At 48.1% G+C, this 18,108-nt stretch overlaps 1 protein-coding gene across 1 annotated transcript in view; it reads right to left on the reverse strand.

Moving 5' to 3' along the window:
* AGAP1 (ArfGAP with GTPase domain, ankyrin repeat and PH domain 1) overlaps positions 1-18,108 on the reverse strand; it is a 611,312-nt gene that overhangs the window by 73,578 nt on the left and 519,626 nt on the right. Inside the window, exon 16 of the mRNA XM_011929622.1 lies at positions 10,000-10,222. Coding sequence (XP_011785012.1) covers positions 10,000-10,222 — 223 coding nt within the window. The remainder of the gene's footprint in view (positions 1-9,999; positions 10,223-18,108) is intronic.

Below are 18,108 nucleotides of genomic sequence, written 5' to 3' on the forward strand. Positions count from 1 at the left end.
CTCGTGATCCGCCCATCTCGGCCTCCCAAAGTGCTGGGATTACAGGCTTGAGCCACCGCGCCCGGCTGAGATAAGGTCTTGTTATGTTGCCCAGGCTGGTCTTGAACTCCCAGCTTCAAGTCAGCCTCCCAAAACATTGGGATTTAAGGCATGAGTCACTGCATTTGGCCTTTTTGATTTTTTAAGAGTCAGAGTTGTGCTCTGTTCCCCAGGCTGGAAAGTGGTGGTGCAACTGTGGCCCACTGCAGCCTTGAAATCCTGGGCTTGAGCAATCCTCCTGCCTTAGCCTCTTGAGTAGCTGGGACTACAGGCCTGTGCCACCATGGCCAGCTAAGAGTTTTGCATATTGATGTTGTATCCTTCAATTTTGCTTAACTTGTTTCTTGTGGGTTCCTTAGGATTTTCTACATAAAAGATTATGTCATCTGGAAATGGAGGTAGTTTTACTTCTTCTTTTCAAATCTGGTTGCCTTTGGTTTCTTCTTCTTGCCTAATTCCCTGGCTTGAACCTTCAGTATAATGCTGAACAGATCTGGTGATATTCTTGTCTTGTTCGTGATCTTCGGTGAAAAGCCTGCAGTATTTCACCATAAAGTACAATGTTAGCTGTGGGGTTTTTAGAGATGTCCTTTATCAGGTTCAGCAAATTTCCTTTTATTCCTAGTTTGCTGAGTGTTTGTTACCAGGAAAGGGCAATGGGTTTTGTCAAATGTATTTTCTGCATCCCTTGAAAAGATTATGTTTTTCTCTCTTTACTGTATTAATGTGGTATATTACACTGACTGATTTCTGTGTGTTGAACCAACCTTGCCTTCCTTGCATTCAATGCCACCTGATCACAGAGTATAATCCTCTTGTAGATGCTCTCTGGCTGTAACATCTGCTGGATACGTTAGGCCAGACAACAGTCTGGTAAAGGAAGAAAACAGAAGACTTGGGTCTCCAGAAGTGAGGAATGAAGTCTAGGGACTTGGACTAAGACAGTGAGTTCACAGGTGAGATTGTGGACTTTAATTTTTCCTACTTAGTGCAGACCAGAGTGTCTCAAACTTTAATGTGCATAAGAATTACCTAGAGAGTTAAAACACACCACTGGACCCTACCCCCTAGGGATGCTGACTGAATAAGCCTGGGTGGGGCTCAAGAATACACCTTTCTATGTGATACTGATGCTACGATAAACCACTATACAGATACAAAGCAAAATAAACATGGACCACATCTTCTATATCAGCAGGTCCTCCACAACCACTGGGGAGGGCATGGACCACTTGTCCCTCTCACTGCCAGTATGCATGACCCAGGCCTCAAAGCTGATTGTGTCTTCCAGATAAAAAGGAAGCCCAGGAAACTTCATAAATGTTATTTTCTTTTAGCACTAATCTACATAATCAAGTGGGTGGAAAAATGACTAGTCTCTTCTTAGAAACGAGGAATTACCCTTCTTTTAAAAAGATTAAAATGGCAGAAGATGCTAGGCATGAAACCAGAACCAGGAACTTTGTGGCCTGAGCTATGGCTCCATACTGTACCATGTAGATAATAAATATGATTGTGAGGTCTCTGCAATATAGGCTTTACATTCCCAAAAGGCAGTGCTGGGTCAGGGACATGAGTAGGATGTGGTTCTGTGAAACATGGGGGCTCTAACTCTGCACCCGTGTGGGTGGATCTCAACATTTTACAGTTCTCAGCGCTGCTTTTTGTGGAAGCTCTTAGGATTAGCACTGGTGGAAGAGAATTGACTTTAGAATCATGGCTATGTGACTTAAAAGGTCAGGTTTTGGCCAGCCACAGTGGCTCATGCCTGTAATCCCAGCACTTTGGGGGGCCGAGGCAGGCGATCACTTGAGGTCAGGAGTTCGAGACCAGCCTGGCTAACATGTCAAAACCCTAAAAATGTATTTTCTACTAAAATGTATTTCTCTACTAAAAATACAAAAATTAGCTGGCTGTGGTGGTGCACGCCTGTAATCCTAGCTACCTGGGAGGCTGAGGTAGCAGAATCGCTTGAACCTAGGAGGTGGAGGTCGCAGTGAGCCGAGATTGCGCCACTGCACTCCAGCCTGGGCGGCAGAGCGAGACGCCAACTAAAAAAGAGAAAAAAAAAAAAAAGAAGTCAAGTTTGCTACATGAATGTAAACTAAAATGGAAGAGGCTTTATGATTACTTACATTACTGTAAGTGAAGCTACTGTACAGTGGAAAGACACTGTAGTTATATTATTATACACAAGTTTGCACTACTTATTTAATAAGTTTGACATACGATGGCTACTGAGATAGAAACTGACCAGGGGCGAGTGGTAGGGGATGCTGCTAAACATGTCGGTTCTCTCAATGCCACTACTGACATGGATTTGGCAGAAAAGGAACAGGAGCAGCAGCAGGACTGCAGAGCGGCATCTGGAGTCAGATCCTGGTGCCTGCAGTCTGACCCCGTGCTCCCATGTGACCCTGGCACACTCCTGGGAATGGGAATAATCCAAGCACACAGGACACTGCACGCTCCGGCCATGTTTTTGTCTCCCTCCTCTTCATTATGAAGAAGAAGAAAGAGAAAAGTGCCCTAGAAGACAGAGAATCCCTGGTACAAAACAAGCAAAACACCACTGAAAGACAGGGCCCCTTGGAAAATGCTCGACTGCTGGAGGAATCAAAATACGGGCCATATTTATTGGCCCATGTTATATAATTCAAGCCTAAAAAGGTTAATCTTCCCATTCCATTCCTTCATATACTCCCACAAGTAGACACGGGCTTGAACGTGGGCAGGACACCTGGAAGCCAGTTGCTGTCTGCTGATGACTTGCCTTCTCATCTGCTAGGGGTAGTAAAAATTCTTAAGCATCAGAAACTCCTTAATTGTCACGACGGTCATATTTCAGAACGTAAATGATAAGGATTTTCAACCCAAGACAGCTCTGTGGTAGCAAAGCCGGCTCCCAGCACACACTGGTTTCTTGCAGGATCAAACAAATGACTGGGGTTCGTGTGCGGCAGGCGGCATGATACACCGAGAGCACCATTCTGTCCGTCTGGTTCAAAGGCAAATGTGAGTACAGTTATCCTTTCAAAAGCAGATCCCATTATACTTAACCTCACGGAGAATCTTCTTAGAATCACCGTTCTTATAATTAGAGCCAGGCTTTACGGAGAGCTTGCTCGAATTCCCGCCAAGCTCCCTGGCGGAGGTTCACTAGATGCACTGCTGTGTCTGTTGTCAAGTGTAATCTATAGGTATTATTTTAAAGGCAGTGTTAACGTACTTCTCATTTGTACATTTTCCTAATTGGCTTAATATTTATAGCAGAATATTTCTGATCCGGGCCTGGAGCTCTAGTAAACTGAAGCATATTTAGCCGTGTGCTAATGAGGATCATCCAGTCATGAAGGGTGGCTAAGTGAGTTATGGTTCTCTCGGTCTGATTCCAAGTTGGCTCGCTAAGAGAAGTTGCTAAAATATCTTAAGTAAAGGCTGAGGTCCCCGAGCAGCTGTTGCGTTTGCAGAGCTGAGGACGTTTAAACTTTATTGGTAGTAAATGTCACACCTGCAAGCAGACGGTGTGACTGCAAACCCACGGCTCCTTGGAGGAGTCTGCCACTGTCGTGGCTCCAGCAGGGAGGGCATCGTCCCCGCCTGGACGGGGAAACTAGGAGGGTGGACCCGCTCTGCGGCTGGGGCCAGGGCATGCCCACTGACAGGCACGCCGTGGTGACAGAAATTCACTTTGAGTTGCAATTAGTGGCACTGTCATTTTCGGGGGCTCCTGCCAATTAATTAAGCCTGTCAAATAGAAAAACCACAGCGTTCACATGATAATTTATATTGGAAGAGACGAGCCTCACAGAGCACAGCGGCTTCCTCCACAAACAGAATTCTCCCTCAGAGCACTGAAAGAAACACATGAAAACAAGGCACAGAAAACCACACGCAAAAGTGTGCATGTGTGTACGTGCAGGGGGGTCTGCACGGGGAAGAAGAAAGTTAAACTGTCCTTGCTGTAATTGTTAACTCTGATCGCCGGAGTAGAAGACAGGCTGATTAAAACTCCAAACGAGCCTCCAGCTCCCTGAACCCTCTGCGTCCGGGATGATAGAATCAGAGGAGTTTATTCATACCATTAAGCCCCAGAGAACTTAATTGAAAGAAGAGCACAGCCCGGACCTTGACAAGCGGGAGGTCACAGTAATTGCTGCCGGACATATTTAACATTAAGATAATCAGGCCATTAATTACCCTTTGGATCATTAAATCAGCCAGTTGCAAAATGAAATTTCTGCCTCTATTACTCACTTGAGAGACCACAGGGGTGGCCTTTAATTTATCAGTGAGCTTGAGATACAAAGGCTGGGGCTGGGGGAGGGCAGCCGGGGAGGGGGCCCGGGCCCAGCAGTGGCGGCAGGGGCAGGGCATCAATCCGCCATGCTCGGTGATCGTGGCAAATTAACTAGGTAAGATAACCTCCGCTTCCAAAGGCAGGAGCTGGGAGTATGTAAATAGATGAGGGCAGACAGGGAGATCAGAGTCTGCACACCACTTAGCAGGATAATAAAGGAAATCATCCTTGATTATCAGTGCTAATTTGGACACTGCCGGTAGCTTGTTATGCGTGTTCTGAGTAGCATTTAATTAATTCAATTGCTTGTTAATGAGGGAAGTGACATGTGGGGAGCAGATGCCACCCAACTGCAGATGGACTCTGGTCATCGCGGCAAAGTCCTTTTTTTATTTTTTTTCTCCTTTCTCCCCCTCCCCATTTTTTTTTTTTTTTTTAAGAAAGAAACTAGGAAAAGGTGTCAAGCATAGAGGAACACTCAAAAGAGACAAAACATTGACCTCAGCAGGCCAAGAACTGTTGAAAAATAATAAGATGAGACAGTCCTGGGGCTGTGTGGACAGTCGTGTTCCCTGAGGCCACATTTGGAACAGTGCATCTTTATGCCAGAAATTTGAGCCCGAGATTACTATATTGTGATCTTATGATCAAACCTAACAAGACAAAGACGCAGCCAAGTGGTGCTGCTTTTAATATCTCAGAGTTAGCTGTAGGGATCCAATTATTTTCAGTTTGGATACATTTCCCCTTTATCAATATCTCCATGTGCATAAATAAGATGAAAGTGGAGTTCCAGAATCAAAGAGAGACGGAACTCACATCACTGGGCAGACTTGTTCCATCTGGAAGTGTACGGCCAGTCTCTCCCACGCAGATTTCTGATGTCTGGCCCCAAATCTTCCTATCGAAGGCGACATCTTTTTATAGGTTAAAGACGAGAAGGGAGTTTAGGCACGGAGGTGAACTTACAAATAATGGGGGGAAGAAAAAGAAAAAAGAAGGTAAAAGAGGGAAAAGAACACTTACTAAATCAGCAAAGTCGGTTCCCTTCCAAGCGGCATCAAAGAGGTAATGGGTGATTTCAGTTGCGCTTAGAGCTCCTCTGAAGGGCTCTTTCAGGGAATTGAAAACACTGTTCTCCACTTCCAGGTTCCTTTGATTTCCTGGCCCAAATCAGCAGGCTCCCAAACCCCCGTGTAAACAGGCTACCTGCACTCAAATGCAAATAGCAGCGAGTCCCTGCAGGGCCGTGGGGGCCAAATGCTTTGACCCCGGGACGCAGAGATGGGAGACGCAGCGCCACGCAGAGCCAGGCCTCCGCCAAGAGGAATGAGGCACCAGAGGGCTCTGCTCCGTCTTGCTAGGAAATCACTTGCACTGCAGTCAATCCCAAATGTTTTTAAGTGCAATGGGGACAACAACAAAGAACAATGGGCCGGGGCGCTGTCATGCAGCCCCGGAAACACTGCTGTGTCAGGAGAGAGGATGAGAGGATGGAGAGAGGGAGAGAGGATGTGCGTGGACGGGTTTACTGAGACGGCTTTGCTGGTGCTGCAAACGTCAAAGCCCCAGTTTCACTCACATGAGGAATTCCAAGGCCCCGAAGGAGCAAGAGCACCTGACATGTGTTCCATGATGACGAGTTCCCGCTTTCACTCAGTTACTCGTTCAATCATTCATTCATGCAGGAGACATTCGCTCCACTGTTTCAACATCTTCACCTCTGAGCTTATTACTCTTGCCTTTGAAAGGCTCACCAAGGAGCTTGGCAACTTCTCCCTACAGTAACACCATGGGCCTCTAACACTGGAACCCAGAGCCCTGCATGGCTGGTGGCCCCCGGCCCCGCTGCTCAGCGCCCTACAACACGCTATGTTATGGTACCACACAAACACACAAGTCAGGTGTTACGAAGTCCTTCCTACACACAGCTGACTGCTCCCTTCTGAAACCCCTAAAACCTAGTTAGTTCTGTCCACTGTTACTACCTCGCCACCACTTCAACGTCACCACTTAAAATCAATATTTTCAGTGTGTGCTTAAATGGTATCAATAGCAATTAGAGAGGGGAAATTGTGATTCTACCCCAGATGTAGTTAATTGTTGTAGCATTGATCTGTTCTCTAACACGCTGCTTTCTCCAGATTAAACCCCCATTACAGAGGGGGACGAAGGGCGTCCTCTCCCCTCCTGTGACAATAAATTTAATATCGAATGCACTGGGAAAAAATGGCAGTTGTTGCAGAATCCATCCAAAAAGATTTTTTTTTTTCCTTCCTAGGAGTAATTAAAAGATGCTTTTCTTGACTAATGATTCCCCTGTTTAGGAATGGGAAGTCAATACTGCTTCAGCCGTCAGCTTCGATTGATCATGATGCTTCTCAAGTTTTCACGGCAGTTCTCAGGGCGGCAGAGATTCACTGGAACCAATTATAAGCTGTCCGAAGCTGCTCTAATCAGGGGTGCAGGGACACGGCAGAGGCCGGCTGTCCAGGGCGCCTGCTGTCCTAACTGGCCGCACGAATAGGTGACTCCAGTGTGCGGCAGTCTCTTTGGAGGAAGATCTGCTGTGTTCTACTTCCCCACGGTCTTGAATTGTGTGTGTGTGTGTGTGTGTGTTTGGGGGTGGGGGCAGGCGGAATGGCGCATTTCTAATTATATTCCACTGTCAGAATGAATCTTCTGCACAAGACGGAATGGACCAGAGCTCCTCGGGAAAACAGCTGGGCCCTTTTTCAAAGAATTACACCGAATATATTGCACTTGGCTTTTCCTTCGATAGAGATAAAAATTTATTAAAATATTTCTTTTTGGTATTACCTCAGGGCCACATTAAAAGAACCTTCCAGCTGTTTCTCCTAACAATCGTAGGTTCTGCAGAGACCAGGAGGGGTGGAGGGAGTGGGGAAGGGGGAGCGGGGGTGGCTTGCGAAAGGCAGAATCTTCTCACGTCATGGACAGAACTGCGTGTGGAGATTCCAGCCCCGGCTTTCACGTTCCCATTTTCTATTGAGGAGGTGGTAAAGGTGGTGGGAGTCTGAATTTCTACTCTGTTACTGGCCTGGGTGTGTTTTGCTTTGGACAGTATAGTTAAGGCTTCCTGCATGTTCCACCAGGACCCCGGCCTTCCAGCTGGAAGGGACAGAGACCTTGCTGGCTGCCTTTAGTCCTCTTGGGAACAGGTGGGACAGACAGAACCCATGAAGAGATAAACCCCTCCCCTCTCCCCTGCCCCCAGGGTTGCTTTTAAAGTGCCAGCCCTGGCTCAGAAGCCCTTTCTGCTTCTGCTCTTTGGGCCTCCCCCATCCCTGCTCTTCCTCATTCATGGGAGGCTGCCATCCACGGTGCTGGACTCGCTGACACGCACACCTCCCCAAGGGCCAAGCCTGCATCCGCCGAGGCCACTCCCACCCTCCAACGAGCCTTCCCACCTGGTCCCCTGGCCGCGGCCCCAGGAATCACTCCCTATTCCAGCTCAGATGCCATCTCTCCAGTGACACTTCCCAGAACGCACCTACTGCCAGCACTCTCCTGAGCCCTGGCATCCTCAGGCGGCCCTGAGAACCTTCACCAATCACCAGGGAACTGCAATCATCACTTACTGTTTCTTTTCTACCAGAAAGTGCTCAATGATTATTTGCTGATTTTCACTGAAAACAAAACTCCCCAGGAAAATTACTACAGGCACAAAGAAACATTCAATTCTTGTATGTGTTTATCTTCTTAGGTGCGAAGGGAATTTAGAAATGCCACAGTTACCTTCAGCAACAGCAGGGAACCACATCACCAACACCACAGTCTCGGAGAGGAATTACAACTCGGCACTGCTCTTTAGGAAAGCTCTGGTGACTGAAGAAAAGATGGGACTGACCTGCAACCACTGTACTTGTGAGAAAGCAAGTCTCAGCAATAGGTCTCTAAAATACAATGATGTGAGGTACCTAACACTGGAAAAAGACTGGGCTCTACACTCAAGAACTTAATTCAAGGATGCAAATTAGAACTATAAAATACCTGTGCACACACAATCTTCATTTATGAATGAAGATGAAATTATAAAATATTTATCAGGTAAAACATGAACCCATATATTTGCTTCTAATAATTCTAAATTGTTTCTAAATTGTAATGGATGGATAAACAAACTTTTCTAATAATTCAGGGTATTAAAAATAGTGAATGTGCTTCTTTTACATATAAACAGTAAGATGCATCGTTTTTTCCAACATATTTCAATGTTTTCTGTATTCATACATTCAGCTCAATCTAATTTCCAATCATTTTTCATTTTCAGACCCAAGTTTCCTCCAATGTTATTATCTATGAAAAAATAGGTATTAAAACATGAATTCATGTTTTAAGCATGTCCACAGTTGATGACCCAGCCGATTTCTATGGTAGTGTTAAACCAAGAAAAATAATTTTTAAAGTCCACAATGTCTTCGGTTTGTAAGAAACTTACCCCTGTTTACACTATAGAGCATAACTCATAAAGTGCTCATGTATCAAAACCATGTAATTTTAAACAAATACGTTCTTTGCACCTTTCCTGTCCTCCCCACTACCACAGAATCCCTCCTACGGAGAGCAAGATGAGTAACACACCAGGTTCATTCTCTCCAGTGAGCCAAAGGTGGCACCACAAATTCATTTTTCAGTGTTAATGAATTGAAGTCCACCAGCCCTTCTCACGTTCTTACTGCTCTGCAGTAGAAACCGGTTTCTGTGGCTGAACCACAGATTACCACTTGAACTTTCATTGTATCTGATCAGCAGCAAAACAAATCAGAGGAACCTAAAAAGTACCAGCGATGGGAGACCTCCCTCTCCCTTCATCTCTTCAGACACCTGAAAGGCAAACACTGACGGCAAACCTCAAACCCCTACTTCCTATTGTGGGGGAAAAACACAGCACCTGAGCAACCCTGGAAGCCACTTGCTTTGGACAAGCACGGAGATGAAATGCTCTATTCTGCCTCCATGCCATACGCCTTCTCAGAAGACATGCCATTTTATCACCTCTTAGGAACATTAAATATGTATGTGTACTCAAAAACGGTTTATAATAGCTGTAAATGAAAAATGAGAAACTAAACAGCCTCAAAATAAATGCGTTTTTTACACTGTTTAACAATTAACATTAATGAGGAGTGACACCATACATTATGCTGAACTCAGTTGACTAAATGTGTTAGAGATATATTTTAGAAAATAAAATATATTTTGTTACCATAAAAATAACTTTTGTGTGATGGTGGCGGGGGGGGGGAATGACAGAGCAGATGCTTATCAAAGCTATAAGAATAACAAAATTAAAGGATCAAAAATTCATAATTAGTGTCAACGGCACAGCTTATGCCTATTAGAAATGTATTAATTAAAGTAATATATTCATAAGGTGAGAAGCTTAATACATTTCTAAGAGGGGGAGAGAAATCCCCAAGGCCTAAAAACAAACATAAAAAATTAAGGCGTGTGAATTATCCACGTCTGCTTAAGACCAGTTTTAAACACAGACACTCCTATGCCGGATGAATCAGAACTCCGGAACTCCTACAGGTTATCAGGGCCATCCCAATGGTGGCCGTCATGACGATCACTTCCAGTTGCCTAACTGTTGGCAAACGTGTCGGGAGCCAGGCATCTTCCAAAGTTCCTACCTTGTGGAGTCTACTGAGGGTTTCGTCCGCCCCTGGCTGCTCTCTTCCCAGACGCTGTTGGCCAGCTCGTTCCCGATGGACGACATCACCTTGATGAGCTCCACTGGCCAGTCATCCAGGTCCAGAGATCGGACTCGGGAAAGGTGGGTGCCAAGATTCCGGTGGATCCCTGAGCACTCGATGCACATGAGGGCTCCCAAGTTCAAACTGGCCCAGTTAGGATCTATGGGAAGAGGAACAGAATGCTAAATGCAATCAGACCATCATCTCTCATTCCAACTGTCCTTAGAAATACAAGGCCACAAATCAGTCCAACTTCACGTCGACAGGCTCTTCCTAGAACCACATCCACGGCTAGAAGAAATGCTCCGTAGCCAGTGCTCAGTCCTGTTTGAGGTGTCCCAAATGACTGGCAGTTGGTAGTAGCTTCAGAACACTTTTGGCTGAAGCCAAAGCCTTGGAATTTCCCACACTAAATAATTGACAGCGTTGGTTTGGACAGAAAAGATGCACTTTCCCATACGTCACAGCAGCATTCACCTTGAGAGGGCTGACCTGTATGGGGAAAAACACGTGTGACTCAGCACCCACTGTGGACAGCTGCTGCCGAGGAGAAGTGCTGAGGGGCAGCTGGGTGACACCGTGACTCTGGTCATTCCCTCATTGCTACCTCTGCAGCCACTGGCACATCAAAGTTTCCAGGAGGTACACAACGGGCATGCTTGCAAATTTCAAAGATGAGAGAGAGGTACACTACAGCGCAAAAATACTGTTTTCAGTGATCTTATTTAACTACAGCTCCTGAAGCAACTGCACTGTGGGCAAGTTGGCGGGCAAGGCCCTTTGGTGGGGTTATCACGCAGCGCAACCAATGCTGACTTGCAGAATGAATGGTGACAGGCTTTGGGCTGTGAAACTGGACCAAGGACCAGTGCAAGGATTGTGCAGGACAAGAAATGGGTTCAGACAGCAGCACTGGGACCCCAGAACTGGAGCACTCACTGCGTGAAACTGGCTGGCATCATCAGAAGACCAAGAACTCAGGCCTGGGTTGACTTCATGCTAGAATCTACAGCTGATGCGCCGCGATGGGGTTGCCCTTGAGAGTCAAAGGCTTTCACCGCTGTAAGTAGACACGGCTTACTCACCTGGGAATAGGCAGTGTTTACTCCGGGCACACTTGAAGAGTCAACAAAAGACCAAGTAGCTCAGGTCACATCTGACTCACTGGGGAGACATCTTTTGTTTTATAAATGTCAACTGACCAGCAATAGCTTTATGCCAGTTGATCAGAAATCAGAAAACCGGTCCTTTATTTAACATCTACTGCACGTGCAAGGCGGCCAGTGATAGATACCACAAGAAATGTGAGAAGAGGCTGGGTGCGGTGGCTCATGCCTGTAATTCCAGCACTTTGGGAGGCTGAGATGGGCGGATCACCTGAGGTCAGGAGTTCAAGACCAGCATGACCAACATGGTGAAACTCTGTCTCTACTAAAATTACAAAAAAGTTAGCTAGGCATGGTGGAGGGCACCTGTAATCCCAGCTCCTCGGGAGGCTGTGGCAGGAGAATTGCTTGAACTCGGGAGACAGAGGTTGCAGTGAGCTGAGATCCTGCCACTGCACTCCAGCCTGGGCAACAAAGCGAGACTCCTTCTCAAAGAAAAAAAAAAAAAAAAAAAGGAAATGCAAGAAGAGGGGTCTGTGACCTCAGAGGTTCTGGCTGGGAAGGGCAAACCTATGCATCAAATGGAGAAAACCCGAGCAGAAGAGAACAGAGAAATGCAGAGACTCAATGCTAAAAAGTGCAGTCAGAACCAATGTGCAGGTGGCACGGGAAGGAAGAGGGCAGCGGGGATAGGAAGGATGGCCACATGGGGGATGCCCTGGTCTGGGGGTGTGGAGGGTGGAGGCATGGCACACAGCTGGCATGGACCCCTCCTCGCCTGTGGCTCTCCCTTTGTGTCTGCACAGCCGACCTCTCCACTGGCCCCCTCTGCTTCTCCACCTCTGGATCACTGACAACCAGGTCTCCACCTCCAGATCATGGATGCAGCACAGCCAAAGTCACCAGCCCCTTCCAGGGCTAAACCCAAAAGACTCCTGCGGCCAACATTTCACTTGGCCTCCTGTGGGCTGGTCACTGCCCAACCCCTCCTCACAACATTGACTACTACTTTTTTTTTGAGATAGGGTCTCCCATGGTGGCACAATCACTGCTCACTGCAGCCTTCAACTCCTGGGCTCCAGTGATCCTCCTGCCTCAGCTTCTCAAGTGGCTGGGACTACAGGTGCATACCACCACGCCTGGCAAACTTTTTACATTGTTTTTGCAGAGGTGGGGTCTTGCTATGTTGCCTAGGCTGGTCTTGAACCCCTGGGCTCAAGCAATCCTCCTGCCTGGGCCTCCCAAAGTGTTGGGATTACAGGCGTAAGCCACTGTGCTGGGCCAGTGCTAACTTCTGATACCTTTTTGGTCAACAACCTCTCTGGATTTTTTCCCCACTTTCCTGGTGGCTCTGTTGTGATCTCTTTCCCAGCTCTTCCTCCCTGACCTCAGGGCTCCTGTGGGGTCATCTCTTCCGACTCTGTAGTGTCTTTTAGGCCAACCCCACCCACACTTTAATCACCACCCAAGCACTAACACCTCTTCCTGGCTCCCGAATGATCACACACGCAACGACCACGTACATTTCAGTTGGGAGAATCTCCTCATCAACATCCACTCTGCAAATGCATTCTTCTGCCAGGTCCTTCCTGTCTCAGCTATTGAAGTTGGGACCCCAGGGGTCCACCTTGATTCTTCCATCATTCCCACAGCCAATCGCAAGCTTCTCAACCTCTCGTAAGTCCAACCCTTTCTTCTAGAAAGGGCGTCCTCACCAGTATCGCAACTGGGGTGCAAGGGGCTCCTGTCTGCGGCCTCGCCCGTCACTTCCCTGCGGACCTCTTCACACAACAGCCACGGCCCCACTGAACCCAGCACTGCTGATCACGTCACACCACCGCTCAAAACCCAGCACCTCTCCTGCTCCCTGATGTCCCCGCATCCGGCCCACCAAGTGCTGTGGGGAAGGGTCTCACACACTGTCCCCACTCACATCTGGATCCCTATAGCCACTCGCCTAAACTCTTGCCAGAACCTCTGATTTGGTTCCTATGCCCATCCCACCGCCCTCCACGCCGCTGTGGGTTGCAGACACAGAAGCCACTCACGCTGGCCCCTCGTTCAGACCTTCGTGCACCCGCCTCCTACCTCCCCCAAGCAGCTCCCAGGCTGTCAGGTCCAGATCTGAAGGACGACATGAACACATGGGACACGTTCCTGTGCCTGGACTCCGAATTCTGTGAAACCCAAAATGTTGCAGGGGGCGGGGGGTAAAGTGTTCCAGGGCCCCGTGCTCACCACCCTCCGCTTAGAGACAGGGAAGGCTGGGGCTGACTGAAGGGAGAACCTCGCCTCTGCTCCAGCAGAGAATGACTCATCGGCAAGGGTTGGGATCTAAGCATCACCACTGCAATTTCCTTGAAAGACGTCTTAAGGCCAACTGGGACACTTTGCTGTGTCTCGGCCTGGGTGGAGAACCTCGGCCTGTGGCTGATCCCAGCCTCCTGGCACGGCCTCAGACCTCTGAACTGTCTCCTGCCCCCGACCTGGCTTCAGGCCCCGCTGGTTCCACAGCCCCAGGCCTGCCGTGCCTGCTCTCCAGGCCCCCACACCTATGTGCGTGCCACCTGCCAGCACTGCCTTTTCACCTTTGTCCTCTGCAAGCCTCTCGCTCTCTGGGCCTCAGCTCCCCTCCTGAGAAATGAGGCTAATAATTCCCATCCTCAAGGGGCTGTCAGAAGGATTAAAAGCTATGAGGCACTTAGAGCAGTGGCTGCCCCATGGGAAGTACAGTGTTAGGTGTTGGCTGTAATTACATCTGTTCCTTCACATATTCAACCACTATTAACACATTGGCTTCTGGGGATACAGCGGTGAAGAAAATGGAGAAAAATTCCTGCCCACAGAAATGTAGGACGTAGATTCTATGGGGACAGACCAACCAGGAAAAAGTAAAAAAACTAGGCTCAGCACAGTGGCCCCCGCCTATAATCCCAGCACTTTGGGAGGCCAATGGGGGAGGATCGCTGAAGGCCAGGAGTTTAAGAACAGCCTGGGCAGCATAGTGAGACTACCTCTCCACAAAAATTTAAAAAAATCAGCTCGGCATGGTGGCATGCACATGTACTCACAGCTACTCAGGAGTCTGAGGTGGGAGGATTGCTGGAGCCTAAGAGTTGAAGGTTGCAGTGAGCCATGATTATACTGCTGCAACCAAGGACAGGCCGTGAGAGGCAGCCTATCCTTTCTGCTGCACTCCATCCTGGGCTATAGGGCAAGACCCCATCTCAACCCACTCCTGACCCCGCCCAAATCAGAAAAGAGCTAAGAAAATTGTACAATACACCAGAGCTAGGAAGCCCTCAGGGCAGGACAGCAGGGAGTAGGGATGTGTGTGTGTGATTTCAAACCTGGTGGTCAGGGAAGGACTAAGAGGCAACAATGGGACAGAGACCCAACGTTGCAGGACCTGAGGTTCTATTTGTGGGCCAAGCTGAAGATGAGAGCCTGGATGTGCTCCTATCGTAGGCTGTGGTGAGCTATCTGGTGGTAGTGGTGGGTGCCAGTCCCCTCTTGTGTGCAGGCCTGGAGTCCACAAAGGGAAATAAGGCAGGATTCTAGACATCAGAAAGGCCCAGGAGAGAGGGGCATCTGTGAGGTCCACGCAGCAGGGCGGGAGGGACCAGCACACGGTCAGCTCTGACCAGGGCTTCATGGATGACACGGATGGGCAGACAGAAAGCAGCAGAAAGGGTGGGCTGCCTCTCAGGGCCTGTCCATGAAGGTCAGACCTGCTGGTGAGAGCCATTGATGGTCCCAAGCCCTAGGATTCTCAGGGGCCTCAGGTGTGGACCTTCCTTGGCATATTCCTGGCAGAAGGCAGGCAACAGGTGCCCTAAACAAAGGCCCCACTGTCCGATGGGCCTGGGACACGCTGGGATGGGCCGTGCTGAATAGGTATCTTCAGAGCAGGACTCCCCAGAAGCACAGGTGTCCGAAGGCTGCAACTTCCTGGGAGGTGGATGCTGTTAAGAGTTTCCCAAATTCACTGGCTCTCGGAAACCCTTTATAGACAGGCACCCCCAAAGCTCCAGAAGCTCAGCGTCCACTCTGGAAACAGTGCTGTGGGATGTGCCCAGTGCGCAGACAGAGGGGGCTCCTGGCGGTCTAGAGTATTAGGGGGCCAGGGAGCTGTTACCACAATTCCAAATTCCACGCTGCATGAAAATCCCCAAGCCTCAAAAGATCCTACCACTCAGACACAACTGGTGCTAACCTTTCAGAGATCAGCCTTACAGATCTTTCCCCGCTAAATACCTGTAAATATTCGTTAGGTTCATCCAGACTCACTGTCATACCCCTTTTTCATTTTACAGCACATTATGAAGTTTCTTTATCTCAGTTAAGCCCCCCACCCTCCCTTTTTCTCCCTTGAGACGAAGTCTCACTCTGTCGCCCAGGCTGGAGTGCAATGATGCAATCTTGGCTCACTGCAAACTCCGCCTCTCCTGTTCAAGTGATTCTCCTGCCTCAGCCTCCCAAGTAGCCAGGATTACAGGCGTGTGCCACCATGCCCGGTTAATTTTTGTATTTTTAATAGAGATGGGGTTTCACCATGTTGGCCAGGCTGGTCTCGAACTCCTGACCTCAGATGATCCACCCACCTCAGCCTCCCAAAGTGCTGGGATTACAGGTGTGAGCCACCGCGCCCAGGATCAATTAAGTCTTTTTCCATGATTTTTAAAGGTAGAACAGAGAAGACATCACTATGAACTGCATTTCAAATTGTTAAGACATTTGGGATGCTTCTGATCTTGTGCCATATAAAGCACTGTGATAAACATCTGGAAAGACAGATCTCTGCGCCTGCCCTGCTCAGTCCCATTTGTTTAGTTCCTGGAGTGTACACCTGGAGTCAAGGGCATCCACTCTTCCAAAGCTTTTTATATACATTTTCAAAAGGCCCCGTGGAGGTGTTTACAGTTCATCATCAGTGTGGGCAGTGTACCTATCCCAGTACTTCCACCAAAATTGGGTATTTTTACTTAACACATCCTTGCCAATGTGCGACATCTTCTGAGCCTTTCCATTCTTCTCAAGGCCCTTGTTCTTGAGAACATACAGCAGGCTGGCCAACAGCTTGGTTTGAGTCCTGCTATGGGACTTGCTATTTCTGTGACCTCAGACAAATGACTTGACCCTTCAGGCTCCTCAATTCCTCCCCTTTAAGTGGGGCCCACAGGAGCAGCAACTATTAGGGTTGCAGAATGAAAAGACAGCGCTTGCGAGGGTTTGGCACGGGGCTGACACAGACCACACAGTTAGCAAATGCGTGCTTGCTATCGCCTTTCTCCTGAACTGTCAAACTCTGCCTCTTCCCTTTGTCCCTGTCTATCCGCTCAGGTGGTCTTGCTCAGAACAAACTGGCCCACACCTCCCCTGCACTGGCCTCCCCTTCCCACCCCCATCTGCACTCACATGCACAAGCTCATCTCAGACAGGACCTGCGACCTCTGATTTGCCAGGTATCACGGTCCCTGCAAGCAACGGATGGCTTTCTTTTAAAGCAACCTTCAGATGCACGGTGGAAACAACTGCAGGCATTTTCCTTAATGGATGTTCTAATATTTCTCAGATTTGTGCTTTTAAAAAAGCTCTTACTTTTAAAACTTTTTGATAGAAACATACTTCAAATAACTGCTTCTCTCTTCGAACTTCATTTCACCACACGTTTGAAAGTAAAACTTAAAAATTCAAACATAAGCAGGTGCTTTAAAGAAGAACCTCAAGATACTTGGAGAAGAACCCCTTCCCTCACCCGCAGGACAGACTCCTCTACAGAGGCCGTAGACGGACTTTTGATCTCTCTCCTGCCTGCTATGCCACTGAGTGGACTCTTGGAGGGGGTGCTTCCCTTCCCTTTTGTCTGGAGCAGTCCTGGGCTCCTGTCTCCCTTCCCGGCCGAGCTGACCCTGGCTGGCCTCCTCCCTGCTTTGCCTCTATTCCAGTCTGTTCAAAATGGTCTGGCCAGATCCGTCTCCCCAAGTGGAGCTCAGGGTCCATCTCCTTCCTGCTCTAAAACTCCAATGATGTCCCTCTGCTTACAAATGAAGAACAAAGCTGGAAAGTTTCACTTAGCACTCACACTCCAACTGGCTTCTACCGGTTTCCCAGCCCAAACAGCACCTCTGATCCTACAACCACCTGGAGCAGCTCTCCTCAAGCCACTCACTTTGCTCACAATGATTCCTTCGGCCCCTTCCCTGTACACACCCTGCCTGTCTCCAGAGCCCCGCTGACAGACAGCTCCCGCCTGGGTGGCAAGGCCGCTGCGTGCCCCTGATGACTCTCCCCAGCGCTTAGCTCCATGGTCAGCAGGTCGGTGCCTTGTCCAGTGCGTTTCAGGCTTCAGGATGGCAGGACCCACCACGCCATGCACGTTTGACTCCTGGGCGGCACCCAGCCTGGTACCAGCACCTCTTACCTTGTTTGAACTGGACTTCCTTCTCTTCAAAACACTACTTAACAAAAAAAATCTGAATGGAAGAAGTTTACTGAATGTCTCCAACACTGTCTCTGGGCTGAGACTGCAACAATGAAAGTAAGTCCATACTCTCAATATTATGAACAACAAAATGACTTTTTCAAAGGGAAAATAACAGTATGGATTAGACCAGAAAGCATGAAATAAAACTGGGTTATTCTATGGCACAAAGCAGTACTTACAACTTGTATCCGTTCAATCAGAGGCATTAGTGGGTAATGGATTTAACACCAAAAAAAAAAAAAAAAAAAAACAAAGATATCATTTGATGGTGAAACCCAGAACATATGATTGTGAAATTAAAAAAATAATACCCAGAAATCTCTAGGCAGGAATGAACCAATTATATTCTATTTTTATGGAAAAAAAAATCAGTAAGTGATCACTGATTAATCAAAAAGTAAGCCAGCCACCATGCCTGGCTAATTTTGAATTTTTTTTTTTTTTTTTTTTTTT

Source organism: Colobus angolensis, unplaced genomic scaffold, assembly GCF_000951035.1.
Source record: "Colobus angolensis palliatus isolate OR3802 unplaced genomic scaffold, Cang.pa_1.0 Scaffold82, whole genome shotgun sequence".
NCBI classification, from domain to species: domain Eukaryota; kingdom Metazoa; phylum Chordata; class Mammalia; order Primates; family Cercopithecidae; genus Colobus; species Colobus angolensis.